Below are 18,943 nucleotides of genomic sequence, written 5' to 3'. Positions count from 1 at the left end.
CACGGTGGCTAGGAAAAACTCCCTAGAAAGGCCAAAACCTAGGAAGAAACCTAGAGAGGAACCAGGCTATGTGGGGTGGCCAGTCCTCTTCTGGCTGTGCCGGGTGGAGATTATAACAGAACATGGTCAAGATGTTCAAATGTTCATAAATGACCAGCATGGTCGAATAATAATAATAAGGCAGAACAGTTGAAACTGGAGCAGCAGCACAGTCAAGTGGACTGGGGACAGCAAGGAGTCATCATGTCAGGTATTCCTGGGGCATGGTCCTAGGGCTCAGGTCCTCCGAGAGAGAGAAAGAAAGAGAATTAGAGAGAGCATAGGTTTGTAGGCCTCCTCACTCGCACACACTTTTCAGTTCTTCCCACAAATTTTCTATAGGATTGAGGTCAGGGCTTTGTGATGTCCACTCCAATACCTTGACTTTGTTGTCCTTCTTATGGGCAGGTGGGACGGTATCGTCCCACCTGGCCAACATCCAGTGAAATTGCAGAGCGCGAAATTCAAACGACAGTATTATAAATATTTAACTTTCATACAATCACAAGTGTAATGCTTCAAAATAAAACTTAACTTCTTGTTAATCCAGCCGCTGTGTCAGATTTCAAAAAGGCTTTACGGCGAAAGCAAACCATGCGATTATCTGAGGACAGCGCCCCGCGTACAAATACATGAAAAACATATTTGAACCAGGCAGGTGCAACACGAAAGTCAGAAATAGCGATATAAAAAATACCTTACCTTTGATGATCTTCTTCTGTTGGCTCTTCAAATGGTCCCAGTTACGTCACAAATGGTCCTTTTGTTCGATAATGTCCTTCTTTATATCCATAAGAACTCAGTTTAGCTGGCGCGCTTCAGTCAATAATCCAGATTCCCTCCGTCGAAATGCATACAAAATGAATCCCAAACGTTACTAATAAACTTTTCCAAACAAGTCAAACAACGTTTATAATCAAACCTTAGGTACCCTAATACGTAAATAAACTATCAAATTTTAGATGGAGAATCGTTATTGTCTTTACCGGAGAAAAATACCAAAGAACGCGCTCTCTTTCACGCGCTTGGAAACACTACAGCCAAAATGGGAGCCACCTAGAAAAACTACAATTTCTGGCTTATTTTTTTCCAAAAATAGCCTGAAACTCTTTCTAAAACTGTTGACATCTAGTGGAAGTCCTCGGGGTTTCGCCTGCCATATCAGTACTGTATACTCAGACAATTTTAACAGTTTTAGAAACTTCAGAGTGTTTTCTATCCAAATCTACCAATTATATGCATATCCTAGCTACTGGGCCTGATTAATTAACAGTCAGTTTACTTTGGGCACGCTTTTCATACGGACATCAAAATACTGCCCCCTACCCAAGAGAGGTTAAGCCATTTTGCCACAACTTTGGAAGTGTGCTTGGGATCATTGTCCATTTGGAAGAGCCATTTGCGACCAAGCTTTAACTTCCTGACTGATGTCTTGAGATGTTGCTTCAATATATCCAGGGAAATTTTCCTTGCTCATGATGCCATTTATTTTGTGAAGTGCACCAGTACTTCCTGCAGTAAAAGCACCCCCACAACATGATGCTGCCACCCTCGTGCTTCACGGTTGGGATGGTATTCTTTGGCTTGCAAGCCTCCCCCTTTTTCCCCCAGTTCTATTTTGTTTCATCAGACCAGAGGATATTTCTCCAAAAAGTACGATCTTTCTCCCCATGTGCAGTTACAAACCGTAGTCTGGCTTTTTTATGGCGGTTTTGGACCCGTGGCTACTTCCTTTCAGGTTATGTCAATATAGGACTCGTTTTACTGTGGATATCGATACTTTTGGCCATGTTTCTTCCAGCATCTTCAAGGTCCTTTGCTGTTCTGGGATTGATTTGCATTTTTCGCACCAATGTACATTCATCTCTAGGAGACAGAAAGCGTTTCCTTCCTGAGCGGTATGACCGCTGCGTGGTCCCATGGTGTTTATACGTGCATACTATTGTTTGTACAGATGAACGTGGTACCTTCAGACGTTTGGAAATTGCTCCCAAGGATGAACCAGACTTGTGGAGGTCTACAATTGTTTTTCTGAGGTCTTGGCTGATTTTTTAAATTTTTTTCTCCCATGATATCAAGCTACGAGGCACTGAGTTGAAGGTAGACCTTGAAATATATCCACAGGTACACCGGCAATGGGCTCAAATGATGTCAATTGGCCTATCAGAAGCTTCTGAAGCCATGACATCATTTTCTGGAATTTTCCAAGCTGTTTAAAGGCACAGTCAATTTAGTGTATGTAAACTTCTGACCCACTGGAATTGAGATTATGTGAAATAATCTCTGTAAAAAATTGCTGGAAAAATGACTTGTCATGCACAAAGTAGATGTCCTAACCGACTTGCCAAGACAATAATTTGTTAACAAGAAATTTGTGGAGTTGTTGAAAAACGAGTTTTAATGACTCCAACCTGAGTGCATGTAAACTTCTGACTTCAACTGTATATTTGTATGTGGACAGCTGCTCGTCGAACATCTAATTCCAAAATCATGGACGTTACTGTAGTTTTTTCCCCCCATTTGCTGTTTTTACACCCTACATTCTTCAGGGAAGGCTTTCCACTAGATGTTGGAACATTGCTGCTGGGGCTTGGCTTCCATTCACCCACGAGCATTAGTGAGGTCTGGCACTGATGTTGGGAGATGAGGCCAGGCTCGCAGTCGGCATTCCAATTAATCCCAAAGGTGTTTATGGGGTTGAGGTCAGGGCTCTGTGCAGGCCAGTCAAGTTCTTCCACACCAATCTCGACAAACCATTTCTGTATGGACCTCGCTTTGTGCACGGGGGAATTGTCATGCTGAAACAGGAAAGGGTATTCCCCAAACTGTTGCCACAAAGATGGAAGCACAGAATCAGCTAGAATGTCATTGTATGCTGTAGCGTTAAGATGTCCCTTCACTGGAACGAAGAGGTCTAGCCCTAGCCATGGAAAAACAGCCCCAGGCGATTATTTCTCCTCCACCAAACGTTACAGTTTGCACTGCATTTGAGCAGGTAGCATTCTCCTGCTATGCGCCAAACTCAGAATCGTCCATCGGACTGCCAGATGGTGAAGCATGCATGATTCATGATGGCTTTTGTGTGGCTGCTCAGCCACGGAAACCCTTTTCATGAAGCTCCCGACTGACTGTTCTTGTGCTGACGTTGCTTCCAGAGGCAGTTTGGAACACTGTAGTGAGTGTTGCAACCGACGACAGACGATTTTTACACCATACAAGCTTCAGCACTCTGTTCCCGTTTTGTCATCTTGTGTGGCCTACCACTTTGCGGCTGAGCGGTTGTTGCTCCTAGACGTTTCCACTTCACAGTAACAGCACTTTCAGTTGACGGGGCAACTCTAGCACGGCAGAAATTTGACAAACTGACTTGATGGAAAAGTGGCATCTTATGATGGTACCATGTTGAAAGTCACTAGCCCCTTCAGTAAGGCCATTCTGCTGTCAATGTTTGTCTATGGAGATTGCATGGCTGTGTGCTCGATTTGATACACCTGTTTGCAACGGGTGTGGTTGAAATATATACTTTTTTAATATATAGTGTATCTTGTACATAATACATCAAACATGTTGCTATATATAAACTCAGCAAAAAAGAAACGTCCTCTCACTGTCAACGGTTTGTTTTCAGCAAACTTAACATGTGTAAATATTTGTATGAACATAAGATTCAACAACTGAGACATAAACTGAACAAGTTCAGTTTGTCTAACGTGACTAACAGAAATAATGTGTCCCTGAACAAAGGGTGGGTGGGGGGGGGGGGGGGGGGGGGGGTGTCAAAATCAAAAGTAACAGTTTGTTTCTGGTGTGGCCACCAGCTGCGTTAAGTACGGCAGTGTGTCTCCTCCTCATGGACTGCACCAGATTTGCCAGTTCTTGCTGTGAGATGTTACCCCACTCTTCCACCAAGGCACCTGCAAGTTCCCGTATATTTCTGGGGGGAATGGCCCTACCCCTCACCCTCCGATCCAACGGGTCCCAGACGTGCTCAACGGGATTGAGATCCGGGCTCTTTGCTGGCCATGGTAGAACGCTGACATTCCTGTCTTGCTGGAAATCACGCACAGAACGAGCAGTATAGCTGGTGGCATTGTCATGCTGGAGGGTCATGTCAGGTGTCAGGATGAGCCTGCAGGAAGGGTACCACATGAAGGAGGAGGATGTCTTCCCTATAACGCACAGCATTGAGATTGCCTGCAATGACAATAAGCTCAGTCCCATGATGCTGTGACACACCGCCCCAGACCATGATGGACCCTCCACCTTAAAATCTATCCAACTCCAGAGTACAGGTCTCGGTGTAAAGCTCATTCCTTTGACGATAAACGCGAATCCGACCATCAGCCCTGGTGAGACAAAACCTCAACTCATCAGTGAAGAGCACTTTTTGCCAGTCCTGTCTGGTCCAGCGACGGTGGGTTTGTGCCCATAGGCAAAGTTGTTGCCGGTGATGTCTGGTGTTGGACCTGCCTTACAACAGGCCTACAAGCCCTCAGTCCAGCCTCTTTCAGCCTATTGCGCACAGTCTGAGCACTGATGGAGGGATTGTGCATTCCTGGTGTAACTCGGGCAGTTGTTGTTGTACCTGTCCCCCAGTTATGATGTGCGGATGTACCGATCCTGTGCAGGTGTTACACGTGATCTGCTGCTGCGAGGACGATCAGCTATCCGTCCTGTCTCCCTGTAGCGCTGTCTTAGGTGTCTCACAGTACAGACATTGCAATTTTTCCCTGGCCACATCTGCAGTCCTCTTGCCTCCTTGCAGCATGCCTAAGGCACGTTCACACAGATGAGCAGGGACCCTGGGTATCTTTCTTTTGGTGTTTTTCAGAGTCAGTAGAAAGGCCTCTTTAGTGTCCTAAGTTTTCATAACTGTGACCTTAATTGCCTACCATCTGTAAGCTATTAGTGTCATGGAAACTGTGTTTACAGATCTTCATTGTAAAGAGGTTAAAGTTATGTGGAGTTTTATGAATTTTCTTTGAAAGACTGGGTCCTGAAAAAATAATGTTTATTTTTCTGCTGGGTTCATGTAGAGGTCCTGGGCTGGTGTGGGTACACGTCGTTTGCATTTCTGAGGCCGATTGGACGTACTGCTAAAATATCTAAAACAACGTTGGAAGTGGCTTATTGTAGAGAAATAAACGTTAAATTATCTGGCAACAGCTCTGGTGGACATTCCTGCATTCAGCATGCCAATTGCACGCTCCCTCAACACTTGAGACATCTGTGGCATTGTGTTGTTTGACAAAACTGCACATTTTAGTGGCCTTTTATTGTCCTCAGTACAAGGTGCAGAATTTGAGAGAAATAAGCTTTTTGTGCATATGGAAAATGTATGGAATCTTTCAGCTCATGAAACATGGGACCAACACTTTACGTGTTGCGTTTATATTTTTGTTCAGTGTATATCCTTTATAAAGACGACAGTAAATACAAAACTTGTTTATTTTGCCTTGGACACATATTTAAGTTGTACCTGTCTGTGGCAGTGGATAAGCAGTATGTAGAAGTGTTTGTACTAAACCACCACAAGGGGTGGCTGGTTGAAGGAATTTAACAAGCTCACAAATAAGTATTGAAATGCACTAACATGCTTTTCATAATGTCACCACTAGATGTCAGTATCAGCATTTGTCTTGAGTAGATTTACTACAGTGTTTACAACAAAGGTCATGTAAACAAACACTTTATGGCAACCATTCAACTCAGTGGAAAATCTGTCTCCCTCCAGCAGGTGGCGTTTTTTGTTTCACCCACCACGCAAGGAGTTTTTGTATGGAGGTCAATGAGTGTTGAATTTGGTCCAAAAAATGAATGGCTTATTTGCTACGTATGGTTGATTTGATCAAATATAAGTTTTGTTACGCTTAAGTTGTTACGAGTGTACTGATATAACTAGTGTACGTGACATCCCGGCAAAAAAATATATATTGTTGTCTCGATGGCTATGCATATTATTGGCATGAGGCTAGTAGCATACCATCTCTCTCCATTGAATACAGGCGTTTGACGTCAACAACCCTCATCAAATATTCAAAAAATGGTAACAATAATGAGATGTATCCACCAATCCAAAGAAAGGATAGGTGGGAGCTAGCCCGCCCACCGTACCGCTTTGTGGACAGCGACACCCATTGTTAGGGCAGAGAGACAAATATCTTGTCAGTCTATCCATAACATAGTCTTTGGTTATAACAAGCAAAAGCTAGCTGGTCATTACGACAATTTTGTCTTACAGGAACCATATCTATTTTACACTGTTATTCAATACAAAAGGTATTGGCTATACATTTCAATTGCAAATGGAATGCGTTGATGGCAGAACATTTATGCAGGCAAATGCTTGCCGCACTGGTTTGTCACACATTCTGATTTAGCTAGTGCACATGGCCTGAAGGATAGATCTGCGCCAACTGTCTTGCTTTTTGATTATTTCATATTTCGGAAAACTAACAAAATAAGCCCCACTAGCTAAGGTATTAGGCCCAGACACTAACAGTTTTCACTTTGGCGCCTGTCCAGTTTTGGCACATAAGTAGCACCGATTGCTAACTAGCTAAGTTAACCTCCTTGCCGGCTAGCTAGCCAGCTAATGTTAACCAAGTGAGAATGTGATGAGGACAGGGCTGCTTGCTTGGTGATGTTTACTTTTGATTATTTACGTATTCTAATATGTTGGCTGTGGCAAGCTACTCACCATGCCTACGTTCTCTCACGTTGTGACCTCGGGCTGAATGATGTTCAATGAACAGCTCGTAGAGTGCCCTCTTCAGGCTACCATTGAAAATGTCAAAAATTGACCGTCATTTGTTTATTCTATGTATATAATATAGGCGCTTTATCTGTGGAATAAAGGCCGATACAAGTGTGTCTGTGAAAAGATCAACCGATTTTTATCGGTCGGGCTCGAAGTGATTTATTATTTGGTAACTGGAAGTCATAGAAACTCATGTTCTATGACTGACTGAGTGGAATTAAATTATACTTCCTGTCACTCAAACACAAATTACAATTCTACATCCTGTGGGATTGTGGCCAATTTTGAATTTCAATTAATGAGTTGAATGGTAGTGAATAAATAAAAAAATCTAAATTGACCCCAACCCTGCTCCAAACACTAGGGCTGTATTCCAGGATACACTCCTCTCTTCTGCACTCCTGGTATTTTTGCACACAGGCCTGTAGGGAAGGGGGAGCAAAGCAGAGGTACAGTTATGTGGGTGTCAGAGTTTTATGTGCAGGTCAGAATGACGTCGTTATTGGAAACTGAAACGATTGTGATTTTATGTGACCAACGAGCAGTCCTGCATGTGAGCTCTTGGTCTGCACGAGGGACAGTTCTGCATGTGAGCTCTCGGTCTGCACGAGGGACAGTTCTGCATGTGAGCTCTCGGTCTGCACGAGGGACAGTCCTGCATGTGAGCTCTTGGTCTGCACGAGGGACAGTTCTGCATGTGAGCTCTCGGTCTGCACGAGGGACAGTCCTGCATGTGAGCTCTTGGTCTGCACGAGGGACAGTTCTGCATGTGAGCTCTCGGTCTGCACGAGGGACAGTTCTGCATGACGAGGGACAGTTCTGCATGTGAGCTCTCGGTCTGCACGAGGGACAGTCCTGCATGTGAGCTCTTGGTCTGCACGAGGGACAGTTCTGCATGTGAGCTCTCGGTCTGCACGAGGGACAGTTCTGCATGTGAGCTCTTGGTCTGCACGAGGGACAGTCCTGCATGTGAGCTCTTGGTCTGCACGAGGGACAGTTCTGCATGTGAGCTCTCGGTCTGCACGAGGGACAGTCCTGCATGTGAGCTCTTGGTCTGCACGAGGGACAGTCCTGCATGTGAGCTCTTGGTCTGCACGAGGGACAGTTCTGCATGTGAGCTCTCGGTCTGCACGAGGGACAGTCCTGCATGTGAGCTCTTGGTCTGCACGAGGGACAGTTCTGCATGTGAGCTCTCGGTCTGCACGAGGGACAGTCCTGCATGTGAGCTCTTGGTCTGCACGAGGGACAGTTCTGCATGTGAGCTCTCGGTCTGCACGATGGACAGTTCTGCATGTGAGCTCTTGGTCTGCACGACGGACAGTCCTGCATGTGAGCTCTTGGTCTGCACGAGGGACAGTTCTGCATGTGAGCTCTCGGTCTGCACGAGGGACAGTCCTGCATGTGAGCTCTTGGTCTGCACGAGGGACAGTCCTGCATGTGAGCTCTTGGTCTGCACGAGGGACAGTTCTGCATATGAGCTCTCGGTCTGCACGAGGGACAGTCCTGCATGTGAGCTCTTGGTCTGCACGAGGGACAGTTCTGCTCTCGCCCTGGCTGCCGCTCCAACTGCAGTACAGACCTCTCTTCTCCCTCTCTCTCGCGGCCCCTGACCCCCTGACGCGTTTCCTGACCCAGGAAATAGAATTAACACCTCAGCCTGAGTCCTGGGTCCCATAGCCGCAGCCACAGCTGTTCCCAACCCAGGCCAGCCCGTCATCAGCCCCAGCACAGCAGACTTCAGCTCAAGAGGGAAGGGGAAGACTGACTTTATATGGAGCTTAGCTTATCCCACCACTAACTTTATCCCTTTGGGTGGCTGTGAGCTTATGTTACACAACCTGCCACTGAAACAAAATGAAATGCATCAATTATCAACCCCACACTCTGTATGAAGCCTAGGCCTGACCAGTTGCCCACCTGTTTCAAGCGTATATCGTAGTCCACAGACACTGAGACGTGATAGTCCAGCGTCCCATTGTGACATAGCTACGCGGCTCTGAGAACACCATCCGCGTGGGCTGAGGATACGAAGTCTGACCGTGCACCTCGCCATAATTCCCAGCAACGCGGTTCCGGTACGCGTCCTCTATTTATTTGAATGTGTTAACAGTTGGAGAAATTGCTTAAGCTGCACGGAGAATTCAAAAAGTATGAAGGCCAATGGTCCAGTATTCTAAAACACTGCTATGCGTACGCTACAAGTTTTGTTGAGGGCCTCGTTACACCTACCTGCTAGACTGGTCATGAAGTAGTCAGGAATGTTTTAGTCATATCTGTAGTACAAGTGATACTTTTGAGGAACAATTCAGTGTGCCTTCCCCTTTTATAACGTATTTCGTAGGCAGACACCGAACACGGGTGAATCCTGCAAGTTGCTATGCAACCTCTCATCTATCCAAAAAGGTTTTATTTTCCTGAGAAAGCAGCATATCAGGTCAAGACGATCCATTCCTTTAGGTCTCCAGAGGGGACACACCGACAGGCCAAGCTGACAGACTTCCCTGTCATAGATAATGCAAAGTAGTCCCCCCCCCCCCCCCGCTTTGCAACTAAAGTGGTATGACCCAACTCTCCGAAGGCCTCTAGCGAAATATAAATGTACTCTATATGAAACGTATTACCCACCACGGGTGTTTTTAAATATAGAGGCTTTTCTATGTCAAAAGGACCGTAAATTAAGGAAGGGGGAGATGGAGGAGAGAAGTGTATTATCTGTTTATTTATTTTATTCCAGCCATATTTCAGAAGTAATGGATCTTAATATTCTCTGGTTGTCTGGACTCTGGTCTGAGTGCTCTGTCTGTTTTCATCATTAGTGTGCTGGCTCAGATTTATGTACACACACACATAGGCCTACACACATGTACACACGTACACATACTAGTTGGTTCCTGCATTTAAGCGCCCCATGTGTTTGCGTTTTAGTCACACATAGCTGATCTCTTGGGGCCACTTTGAAGCAGAGTAGATCATAAAACAGAAAAATGTTGTTTTTCACATAATCCTCCCCCTATGTACCCTAGACCCCAGCAACCTCCTCCTAACCACATCCCACCTCAGTCCCCGTTCTGCGACGTGAAGGGCCGCTGTTCTGCTCAGAGATTTGTCTTGAGCTGCTCCCCTCACGTTCTTTCACTGCAGATGTCCGACGAATACATTGCTGTGTATCTTCCCCTGTATGTTTACCACAATTTAGCCTCATTTTGGTCATGAACAATATCAGAAAACTTTTCCCTAAAAGTTTTGTAGCAAAGCCTCTCATGCTCCCATAGAAGATGATATTGGTTAAGACCAAAACTATGCCAGAGAGATAGGGTTATGAAAGTGCCACTGACCAGGTGTATGTGGTGATGGGTGACATAGCCAGGCAGTTTAGGGAATGGTGGGTTGACAGGATGAATGGTTACAAAGAAGAACTTGAAAGGCCTCTGAATATGAGCTGTATGTTCGTCCTTCCTTCCTTTCCTTCCATCCTTCCTTCCTTCCTTCCTTGACTTCTCCATTAACCCATACTCTGTTCTCTCTCTCTTTCTCTCTCCACAGTACTTTGAGGTGCCCTTTGACTCCAACATGAACCGCACAAAGAACCGGCCCCTGGTCAGGGGACAGATAAGGTAAACTTACAATTGTTATCTCTATCCCAAATGGCACCCTATTCCCTATATAGTGTCCTTCTTTTGGCCAGAGTTCAATGGGCCATTGTCAAAAGGTAATGCACTACATATGGAATAGGGTGCTATTTGGGAGATAGCCTCTGTTTTTTTGTGTCTACTTCTGTTTCTGTCTCACAACAATTTTGCATAAAATATATTTTTCATAATCATTCAACCTTTATTTCACACGGATAAAATCCCTCGACTTTGATACCTTGCTACCATCACCAAATACATTGCCACTTCCCTTATCATGCCGTCTCCATATTGAGTAGGTTATCTGATCAAGTGTATTACCAGTGGAGAAACTGGATCCTGCCACTTGGCGTAATAACAGCTCTGTGTTATTGCATGTCTCGTGATAACGAGGGGAGTTAGGGAGCACACCTTCAATTAAACAATAGTGCTGCAGAGCACAGCAACACCACCCATATCACAGATCCATTTACACTCTTTTCCCAATTAGTTATGGTGCCAAGCCTGGGACAGGCTACAGGCTGTCTATACAGAGTAGCAGAGTACAGCCAGGAGCCATGAAGGTTGCTGCCAATATCAGATCAGAAATAGTATGCCTGCAGGACCAACCAGTCCTCCCCTTCCACACCTGCCAGGTGTAACCTGATACTATTTATTGGCAGGCTGGGAGGAGGGTGTAGGCTACCTGTACCTGCTCTCTTTCTTTCTCTCTCTTTCTCCTCTTTTTCTCTCTCCTCTCTTTCTCTCTCCTCTCTTTCTCTCTCCTCTTTCTCTCTCCTCTCTTTCTCACTCACTCTCGCTCTAGCCAGCTAAATAAATACAACAATGTTTTTCTTTGTTGGGCATAAGACTGTAAAAACACCAGCAAATCAGCTCCAGTTGATTTTAATTTTAGAAATCTGTTTTGAAATATTCCCACTCATAATAGAGATATGTGATTGTATACAAATCGAAGCAAGTTTTGAAATGACTATGCTTTAGTCAAATATACATGTTTAGGCTTCTTGCAGTCAATCTGTAGTATAAAATGATTTGTAATTATGTTCCGGCCCCATGACCATCCATTAAAGAAGAAAAAGGTCCCGGGGCTGAATCTAGTTGATGATCCCTGGCATAGGGAACTCCAGGGTAAATGAGAAGACTCCTACCATAACAACTGTGAGATGCTGAAGCGCTGGTGTTGAACCCTGACCTGGCCCCATCTCCTCCTGTCCACAGTGGAATCCTCATGTGATGTGTTGTTTAAAGGGACACTCCTCTTGTTGAGTTGGAGATTTAGGATGTAAACTGTTCTCCAAACAGACCCAGGGTGCTGCCGCTGCCTGGCTTTGTCCGTACATCCTGGTGTTGACGTGACTGAGGACTGTGTGTGACACACACACAACCTGTGGCCCGATGTGGACCAGCTGGATGGCTACGGCAGCATCCCAAATGGCACCCCATTTCCTACGTAGGGAATATGACCATAGCCTACGTAGTGCACTATATAGGGAATGAGGTGCCATTTGTGACGCAGACAACACTTACAGTCCCTGTCAAGCAAGCCCTCAGTATCTCACATTCTCACCCTCCATCCTTTCTCTCTCTCTCCATCCTCTCTCTCTATCCTCTCTCTCTCTCGCTCCATCCTCGCTCCACCCTCTCCATGAGGCTCCCTGGACCCAGCTCAAGCCTAGATCACAAAGTATGTCCAATAAAGAAAAGTTGATTGAAAGTGATTTTTAGTCTAGTTTAATCTGGGTCTTCTAGAAGACCGTCCTTAGACAGCTAGATGTATAGCAGAGCATACTGGTGGATGTCTTTTTGATCATCTGTTTGGACAACTTTGCAGAGCTCTCCCTCTAATCTCTTGTTGAAATCTCAATGAGATGAACTCATTCTCTATTGTGGTGTGAGGTTGAAGACATTGAGGTTGCAGCATGTGGCGATTTTGGACCTTCGGTAAGATGGATGAGAGAGAGAGAGAGAGGACTCGGCTCACCACCGTCTCCTCTAGCACATCACACTCTTGTGTGGATCTCATTTCAATTGAACACTGAGCCATTCCTTCGTGTAGCCCTCATTGATCTAAATGGAGAAGCCATGACACTCTCTTCCAGACACTTTCTTCTTGCCAGCCTGCCACCAACCACCCTCTCATCACGCTGAAGACACCCCTTCAACCCCCCAACGTATGCTCTTGTCTAAGTCCTCATTCTCTCTTCATTCTCTCACTCGAGCTTGAAGAACTTTTAGAGTGTCAAACTCATTCCACGGAGGGCCGAGTGTCTGTGGGTTTTCACTCCTCCCTTGTACTTGATTGAAGAGTTAAGGTCACTAATTAGTAAAGAACTTCCCTCACCTGGTTGTTGTTTTAGGTCTTAATTGAAAGGAAAACCAAAAACCTCCTAGACACTAAGCCCTCCCTGAAATGAGTTTAGTACCCCTATTTTAGACCTGGGTGAAGAACTTGTAAACCTGAGTGAAGAACTTGTAAACCTGGGTGAAGAACTTGTAAACCTGGGTGAAGAACTTGTCTTAGCCCCCAGTTGTGGAAGGTAAGTTCCGTCTTATAGCCAACCAGCCAGCTACATGGGCTAAGTGCTGACTACCCCCCCACCCCGGCTGACAGCGTTATGACTGGGACAGTGTCCAACTGTAAACTAAGGCCAGACAACCCCCTCCCCACAGGCCGGGAGACGCAGTCCTCAATTCGACCCCCACAGAGATTACCCAAACTCAGCGCGCACACACACACACACTTACACACACCACTGCCACATAAAACAGACATAACACACTAATCACATTAATACCCCATCTCCCAAAATAAAAGCCTGTTTTCGCTTCAGAAGGCCTGCTGCGTTTGTTCAAGATTTTAATCTCCAAATCTCCTCCCTCTAATTTACAGCATATTTACTTGAACCAGCCCTGGAGTCAGTCGCTAGCTAGCTGCTTTCAATAAAAGACAGCGGGAGGAGGAGGAGGTCTTCATCCGGTTAAAAGCGGGAGCCTCTGTGGTTAGGGCTGAGGATGGTTTGATCTCTGGGCGTGCGTAATGCGTACAGCCTCGTAGCCACATGCTCATTGTCTTGCAGGGCCACTTTTATCCCTGACAAACGCTGATCACATGAGCTCTCCTCTAAGCCCATGTTTTCAGACTGAGTGCCGGACCGCCACTAACTGTCTCCGAGTGTGTGGCCCGGCCGTGTGGCACTCGCTGTGTGTGTGTCTTTACATGGGACTATTGTCATCTTCTCCTATAATCTCCACAAGTCCACATATCTCAATCAGAGCATGATAACAATTGTTGTTCTATTCTGTCTTTTTGTGTCTTTAAGCCAGGTGTTCAGTATTCTGTGTCTTTAAGCCAGGTGTTCGGTATTCTGTGTCTTTAAGCCAGGTGTTCGGTATTCTGTGTCTTTAAGCCAGGTGTTCAGTATTCTGTGTCTTTAAGCCAGGTGTTCAGTATTCTGTGTCTTTAAGCCAGGTGTTCAGTATTCTGTGTCTTTAAGCCAGGTGTTCAGTATTCTGTGTCTTTAAGCCAGGTGTTCAGTATTCTGTGTCTTTCAGGTGTTCAGTATTTTGAAGGAAGCTTAGCTCTCTATTGTATGCTGAATTTGTTGTTGGTGAAATAGTGTGGGGAAGTTATATTAAGAGATGTCTCTATCTCCCTCCTGATCTCTCCCTCCTTATCCTCTCTCCCTCTCCTTCCCTCCCTTTCTTCCTCCGTCGCACAGTCCACTCCATGCGGTGGGCTTTGCCCTAGTCTGTGGTGTCCCTGGTATCACTTTGTTGACCCTGGCTGTGAACCCTCTAACAGGGGCCTTGGGGGCCCTCAACATCTTCCTCTACACCTGCTGTTACACACCCCTGAAGAGGCTCAGCATCATCAACACCTGGGTCGGGGCGGTGGTGGGGGCCATTCCCCCCATCATGGGCTGGACGGCCGCTACAGGTGCTCTGGACCCAGGTACTGAACTGGAGGACACGCACCCACTGTACGCCTCTCTCTGCTGGGTCCTAGTGTCCTCTCCCACACACACAGTCATGATACTTGGTCCTATGGGTCTCCCTCACACACACACACACACACACACAGTAATGATACACCCCATCTTATGTTTCACGATGAAGCAGCCGGTGTATGACGAGCTGTTCAAACTGAATATGTTGGTAAATGGGGGATTGAGGAGAGAAAAGGATACACCATACTTGTTCTTCCAACATTGGGTCAAAGAGCAGCTGTGTTGTGTTAAAGTTCATATGTCCATATTAGACTCTGTGTAGACTCATGATAATACATTGGTGTTCGTTCCTACAGTTACATATGTTAAACTCTGATAAAGTGGTTCAAATCTGACACTTCAGAGCGATTTTATTATTTTCCAAACTAGATATCCAGCTAGTGGGAAATACACGGTTTATCACAGCCTAAATGAACCTACTGTGTGGTCACTCCCAGGAGACTTAGGAGCTAGGCTGTAGTGTAGACTAGAGGGAATTTCTGCATGTTGTATATCCATGTCTCCACTGAACTGCAGCTATTCTATAGGTTCAATTCTATTTCTACAGTTTGTCTTGTCATTCCAACACAATTAGTCTCTGCTTGACTCCGTGAGGCCTCTTTCACAACTGACATTCAACACAACAGAGTTTGTATGTATTTCACTGGGTTGACAAGGACCTCTGTGACCAGGCCTGACCCCCCCCCCCCTCCCCCCCATTACGACCAGCCTTTTATTTACATACTCCATAACCCAGAGTCCCACGTTGCTAACACACACACAGTATTGTGTGTGTTTATGTTCGTCTAGCTGTGTGTGTGCGCGAGCGTGCACATCTCTAGTGGATGAGGAAGGCAGAGCAGAGGGGGGTCTCCTCACTCCTCTCCAGATTGTTTGGCAGACATGTTAAGTGTTCTGTTATGGCAACTGTGAACTGTGTTGCAGCTTGTCACCGGGGTCTCTCCGTAGGGTACACACACTAGTTTACACTCACCAAGCCAAGATCTTGGGACTTGCTCTCAACAAAATGTTAATCATGAATCTATGGGGCTTTTCACGTGGGAGTGAATGTGTTTTATTCCCATTGAACTTCCGCTGGGGGTTTTCTCTTCCCTTGGTGGCCCTCTTGATTCAATGACTGCTCTCATGCTATACAATGACATTCATGCCCTTTATGTAAGAAGGACCCCCTCAGTTTCGGCTATAAGTATGACTTGGACATTGGCATTTTAACCAGGTCAATTGGGGGTCATTTAAACGTTCAAAAAATAAAGTAATAAAATAATAGAACAGAAGTAAGTCTAAAGTGACAATAGTTACCATCATCTGTCCTGTTAGCTGCTACTACAGGCTGCACTATAGTCCTGTTTGATCACTGTATTTGGTGAGATCGGAGAGGTTTGCAGTAAAGGTGCCTTAAGGCCCTGTTTTCCTACGGGATTTAGGCTTCTTTTGTGTTTACAAAACGCAAGAACAGCGGAGTGAAACAAAAGGAAACCCTGTATGTAACGCTCGGGTGCCTCTGCAGCGCTGCCGAGTAAGTCTTTGTGCCTCGGCGGCCGGGGCGGGTCTCCTGTTTCTCTCTCTACTGCTTCTTGCTCTCTGGTGGAACGTTTACAACGCCACACCGTACACGTGGCCCCGGGCTGTTTGTTGCCCCCACACACACACAGGATGTGCAAGGCGAGCTGATGAATGGGTCTCTTTCTCTCTGTTTAACCACAGGTCTGAGAGGAACAGAACAGACAGAATGACTGGGGGTATTCCTCCTCTCTGACTCTAGTGTCTACAACATTCATGTTCTCGTTTTCAGTTACCCATTCACTCTCTCACCTCACAACATCTCCTGTATCGTCTACAGAGGCTGTGTCATAGGGGTCAGGGCAGTGAAATGTCCAGGAAGGATTAGTTGATTGAAAAAAGACGTAGATTCAGTCAAAAAGGAATCAGTCCCTCCAGGATACTGCGTTGGCAAAAAAACAAATGTGCAAAGTCAACAGTTTCCTGCATATTATGCAACGCACTATTTTACGTCAAATCATCCCAATTCTGTGGCATACAACAGACCCATCACCGCAGCAAAACAAGAGGGTAATATGGTTCAATCAAGCCACATGTCAATGAACTTCTTCCCTCAGTGCATTTTTGTGACAAATTGGACAGAATCATTGCATATTGCTGTCCAAAATGTCAGAATTGCTGCAGCAAAATCAAGCATTTTTGCCTACAAATCCCTGCGAGAGGGACTGGGAAATTCAACACCAAGAGATTTGTGAATTCTCTATCTAGTCATTGTCAATATCTTCTCTTCTCCCTCCCCCTCTCTAGGTGCTCTGCTGCTGGGTGGCTTCCTGTACTGCTGGCAGTTTCCCCACTTCAACGCTTTGAGCTGGAACCTGCGTGAGGACTACTCCCGGGGAGGCTACCGTATGATGTCCGTCACCCACCCGGGCATGTGTAAGAGGGTGGCCCTGCGCCACAGCCTGGGTCTGATCGGTCTCTCGGCCCTGGGCCCTGTGCTGGACGTCACCACCTGGACCTTTCCTCTAGTCTCCCTGCCCATCAACCTCTACATCAGTTATCTGGCCTTCCGCTTCTACCAGAAGGGAGACCGCAGCTCCGCCCGCAAGCTCTTCTTCTGCAGTCTGTGGCACCTGCCTATGTTGTTGCTGCTGGCGCTCACCTGTAAGAAGTCCCGGACCGACAAAGAGGGCGTGGCCAAGACCTCGAGCCTAGCCCCAGCACCCCTGCCCCTCGCCGTGCAGAACTAGGATAGCCCGTTAGACCCCACCACCACATCCAACCTCCAACACACTGGCCATTACTTCTCCACCCACCCTTCGTACAAATGGAGGTATTACCTTACCATGTCTTCCTCCCTCTGCCTCTGCACCCTGAGAGAGGGGAGTACTAGGGACTGTGTGTATGTATGTCTGTGGACTTGTGGTGGTCACCAACTGCACTCTCCATGCCCTCAAGACAAGGGGACGGGGTGGAAGCAACATGGCTGAAATGGTTGATCAATGAAAACCACACATTGTGAATTCCTGAAATAACTTCAGAGTGTAAGGAATCATTTCAGTGTGTGTGTATATATGTATTTATAATGGAAGGCTGCCCTCTAGTCCCTGTCCATGTTGTATATGACTGTTGTTAATAAGAACGTTGTACAGTGTAAATTGCTCCTATGGATTCGCAATTGGGCCCCAATCTTGAATAAAACCCATGCATTGTATCAACACAAGATGAAGTCAAGAAAGAATCGAGAGTGAACTGTGATGGACATGAAGACTTGTAAGATAAATGAGACAACAGTACATTGAGTTACGTCAATATTTGTTCCATTTTTTTTTAAATAATCGATTAAGGAAATACGTTTTAAAGAAACCTAGCCACTGCACTGAAATGCAATGATAAGTTATTACTTGCCTATATGTTACTTGACTGTAACGATTGCCTATGCCTCTTGGTTTTAGCTGTTCAGCAATCTCAGTGGAGGGTATTCTTCTGTCTGCAACACACTGCTTTAACTCTACACGGTTCACCTGCACCAAAACAAAAGAGAAAAGTTAACTTGTAAACCATTTTTGTAAGACACAAAAATCATTACAAATGTTCTCTTACAATAAATGTCTTATGATTTAACCAATTTGTTTGATTTACTTTTGAGTCAGTTGATTGTCTAATTTCATTATACTGTGTCAAAAGTGTGTTGTCATTGTTATCCATATTAAAGCAAATTTAGAGGGGGTTTCATTAGTGACACCAAGTCCTTCCCACAGGGGGCGTCATTCCTATCAGTGCAAATGATATCATTGTGCTATCTGACATAAAAGGGATGAGTCTTACACATTTGTGTAGATATTCATCACCCACACACACACCACCACCACATGCCAGCTAGATAATTGTGTTGGCATGGGCATAAACTTCGGTAATGTCAAGATTCAGGTTAATCGTAGCCTCAGTAGATACATATGTCCTGTTAGTCACATGAATATCAATATCACCAACACCTATTTAGCAAAACTCAACCCACTGCTGCACCTGTCACTTAGTCCCAACACATGCTCCCCTTCCACTCTTTACCCTTAGCTTGTTTACGTTAAACATCACCCACCTCCATTAAACAATCCTGGTGTTCCAAATGGCACCCTATTCCCTATACAGTGCACTACTTTTGACCAGGACCCATTTAGGGAATGGTGTGCAATTTGGGACATATTCTCTTTACCTCCCCTTCCTTAGTTGAAGGGGGCTGTGTGATTTGTCCCAAGCATGCTGCAGAGGAACAGAACTGTAATATCCTCCGAAAGGGCTCAGAATGGATACAGTGTTCCATATCAGCACAGCTGTTACTGTATCGGCTGAAAAAACACCACCGCAACCTATGTGTGTCTGTGTGTTTCTCTGTGTCTCACTCTCTGTGTGTAGATGAAATGTCAGTTGCCAACCTTCTGAGGGCTCAGTCAGTGTGATTGCCTGCCTGTCACGTTTACAACATCCGCTCAGAGGAGGCTGTGAAAGCA

The 18,943-nt window shown here is 45.7% G+C and overlaps 1 protein-coding gene across 1 annotated transcript in view; it reads left to right on the top strand.

Annotated features, from left to right (window-relative positions):
- The window catches only part of LOC110499245 (protoheme IX farnesyltransferase, mitochondrial), a 77,432-nt gene extending 59,373 nt beyond the window's left edge, over positions 1-18,059 (top strand). Inside the window, exons 5-7 of the mRNA XM_021576252.2 lie at positions 10,343-10,413; positions 14,148-14,380; positions 16,743-18,059. Of these exons, the coding sequence (XP_021431927.2) occupies positions 10,343-10,413; positions 14,148-14,380; positions 16,743-17,185 (747 nt within the window). The 3' untranslated portion in view covers positions 17,186-18,059. The remainder of the gene's footprint in view (positions 1-10,342; positions 10,414-14,147; positions 14,381-16,742) is intronic.
- Positions 18,060-18,943: the final 884 nt, after the last annotated feature.

The sequence above is a fragment of the Oncorhynchus mykiss genome, chromosome 20 (genome assembly GCF_013265735.2).
Source record: "Oncorhynchus mykiss isolate Arlee chromosome 20, USDA_OmykA_1.1, whole genome shotgun sequence".
Classification (NCBI taxonomy): Eukaryota; Metazoa; Chordata; class Actinopteri; order Salmoniformes; family Salmonidae; genus Oncorhynchus; species Oncorhynchus mykiss.
The sequence above is the reverse complement of the archived record's forward strand: the minus strand, read 5'-3'. Positions and strand labels throughout refer to the sequence as shown.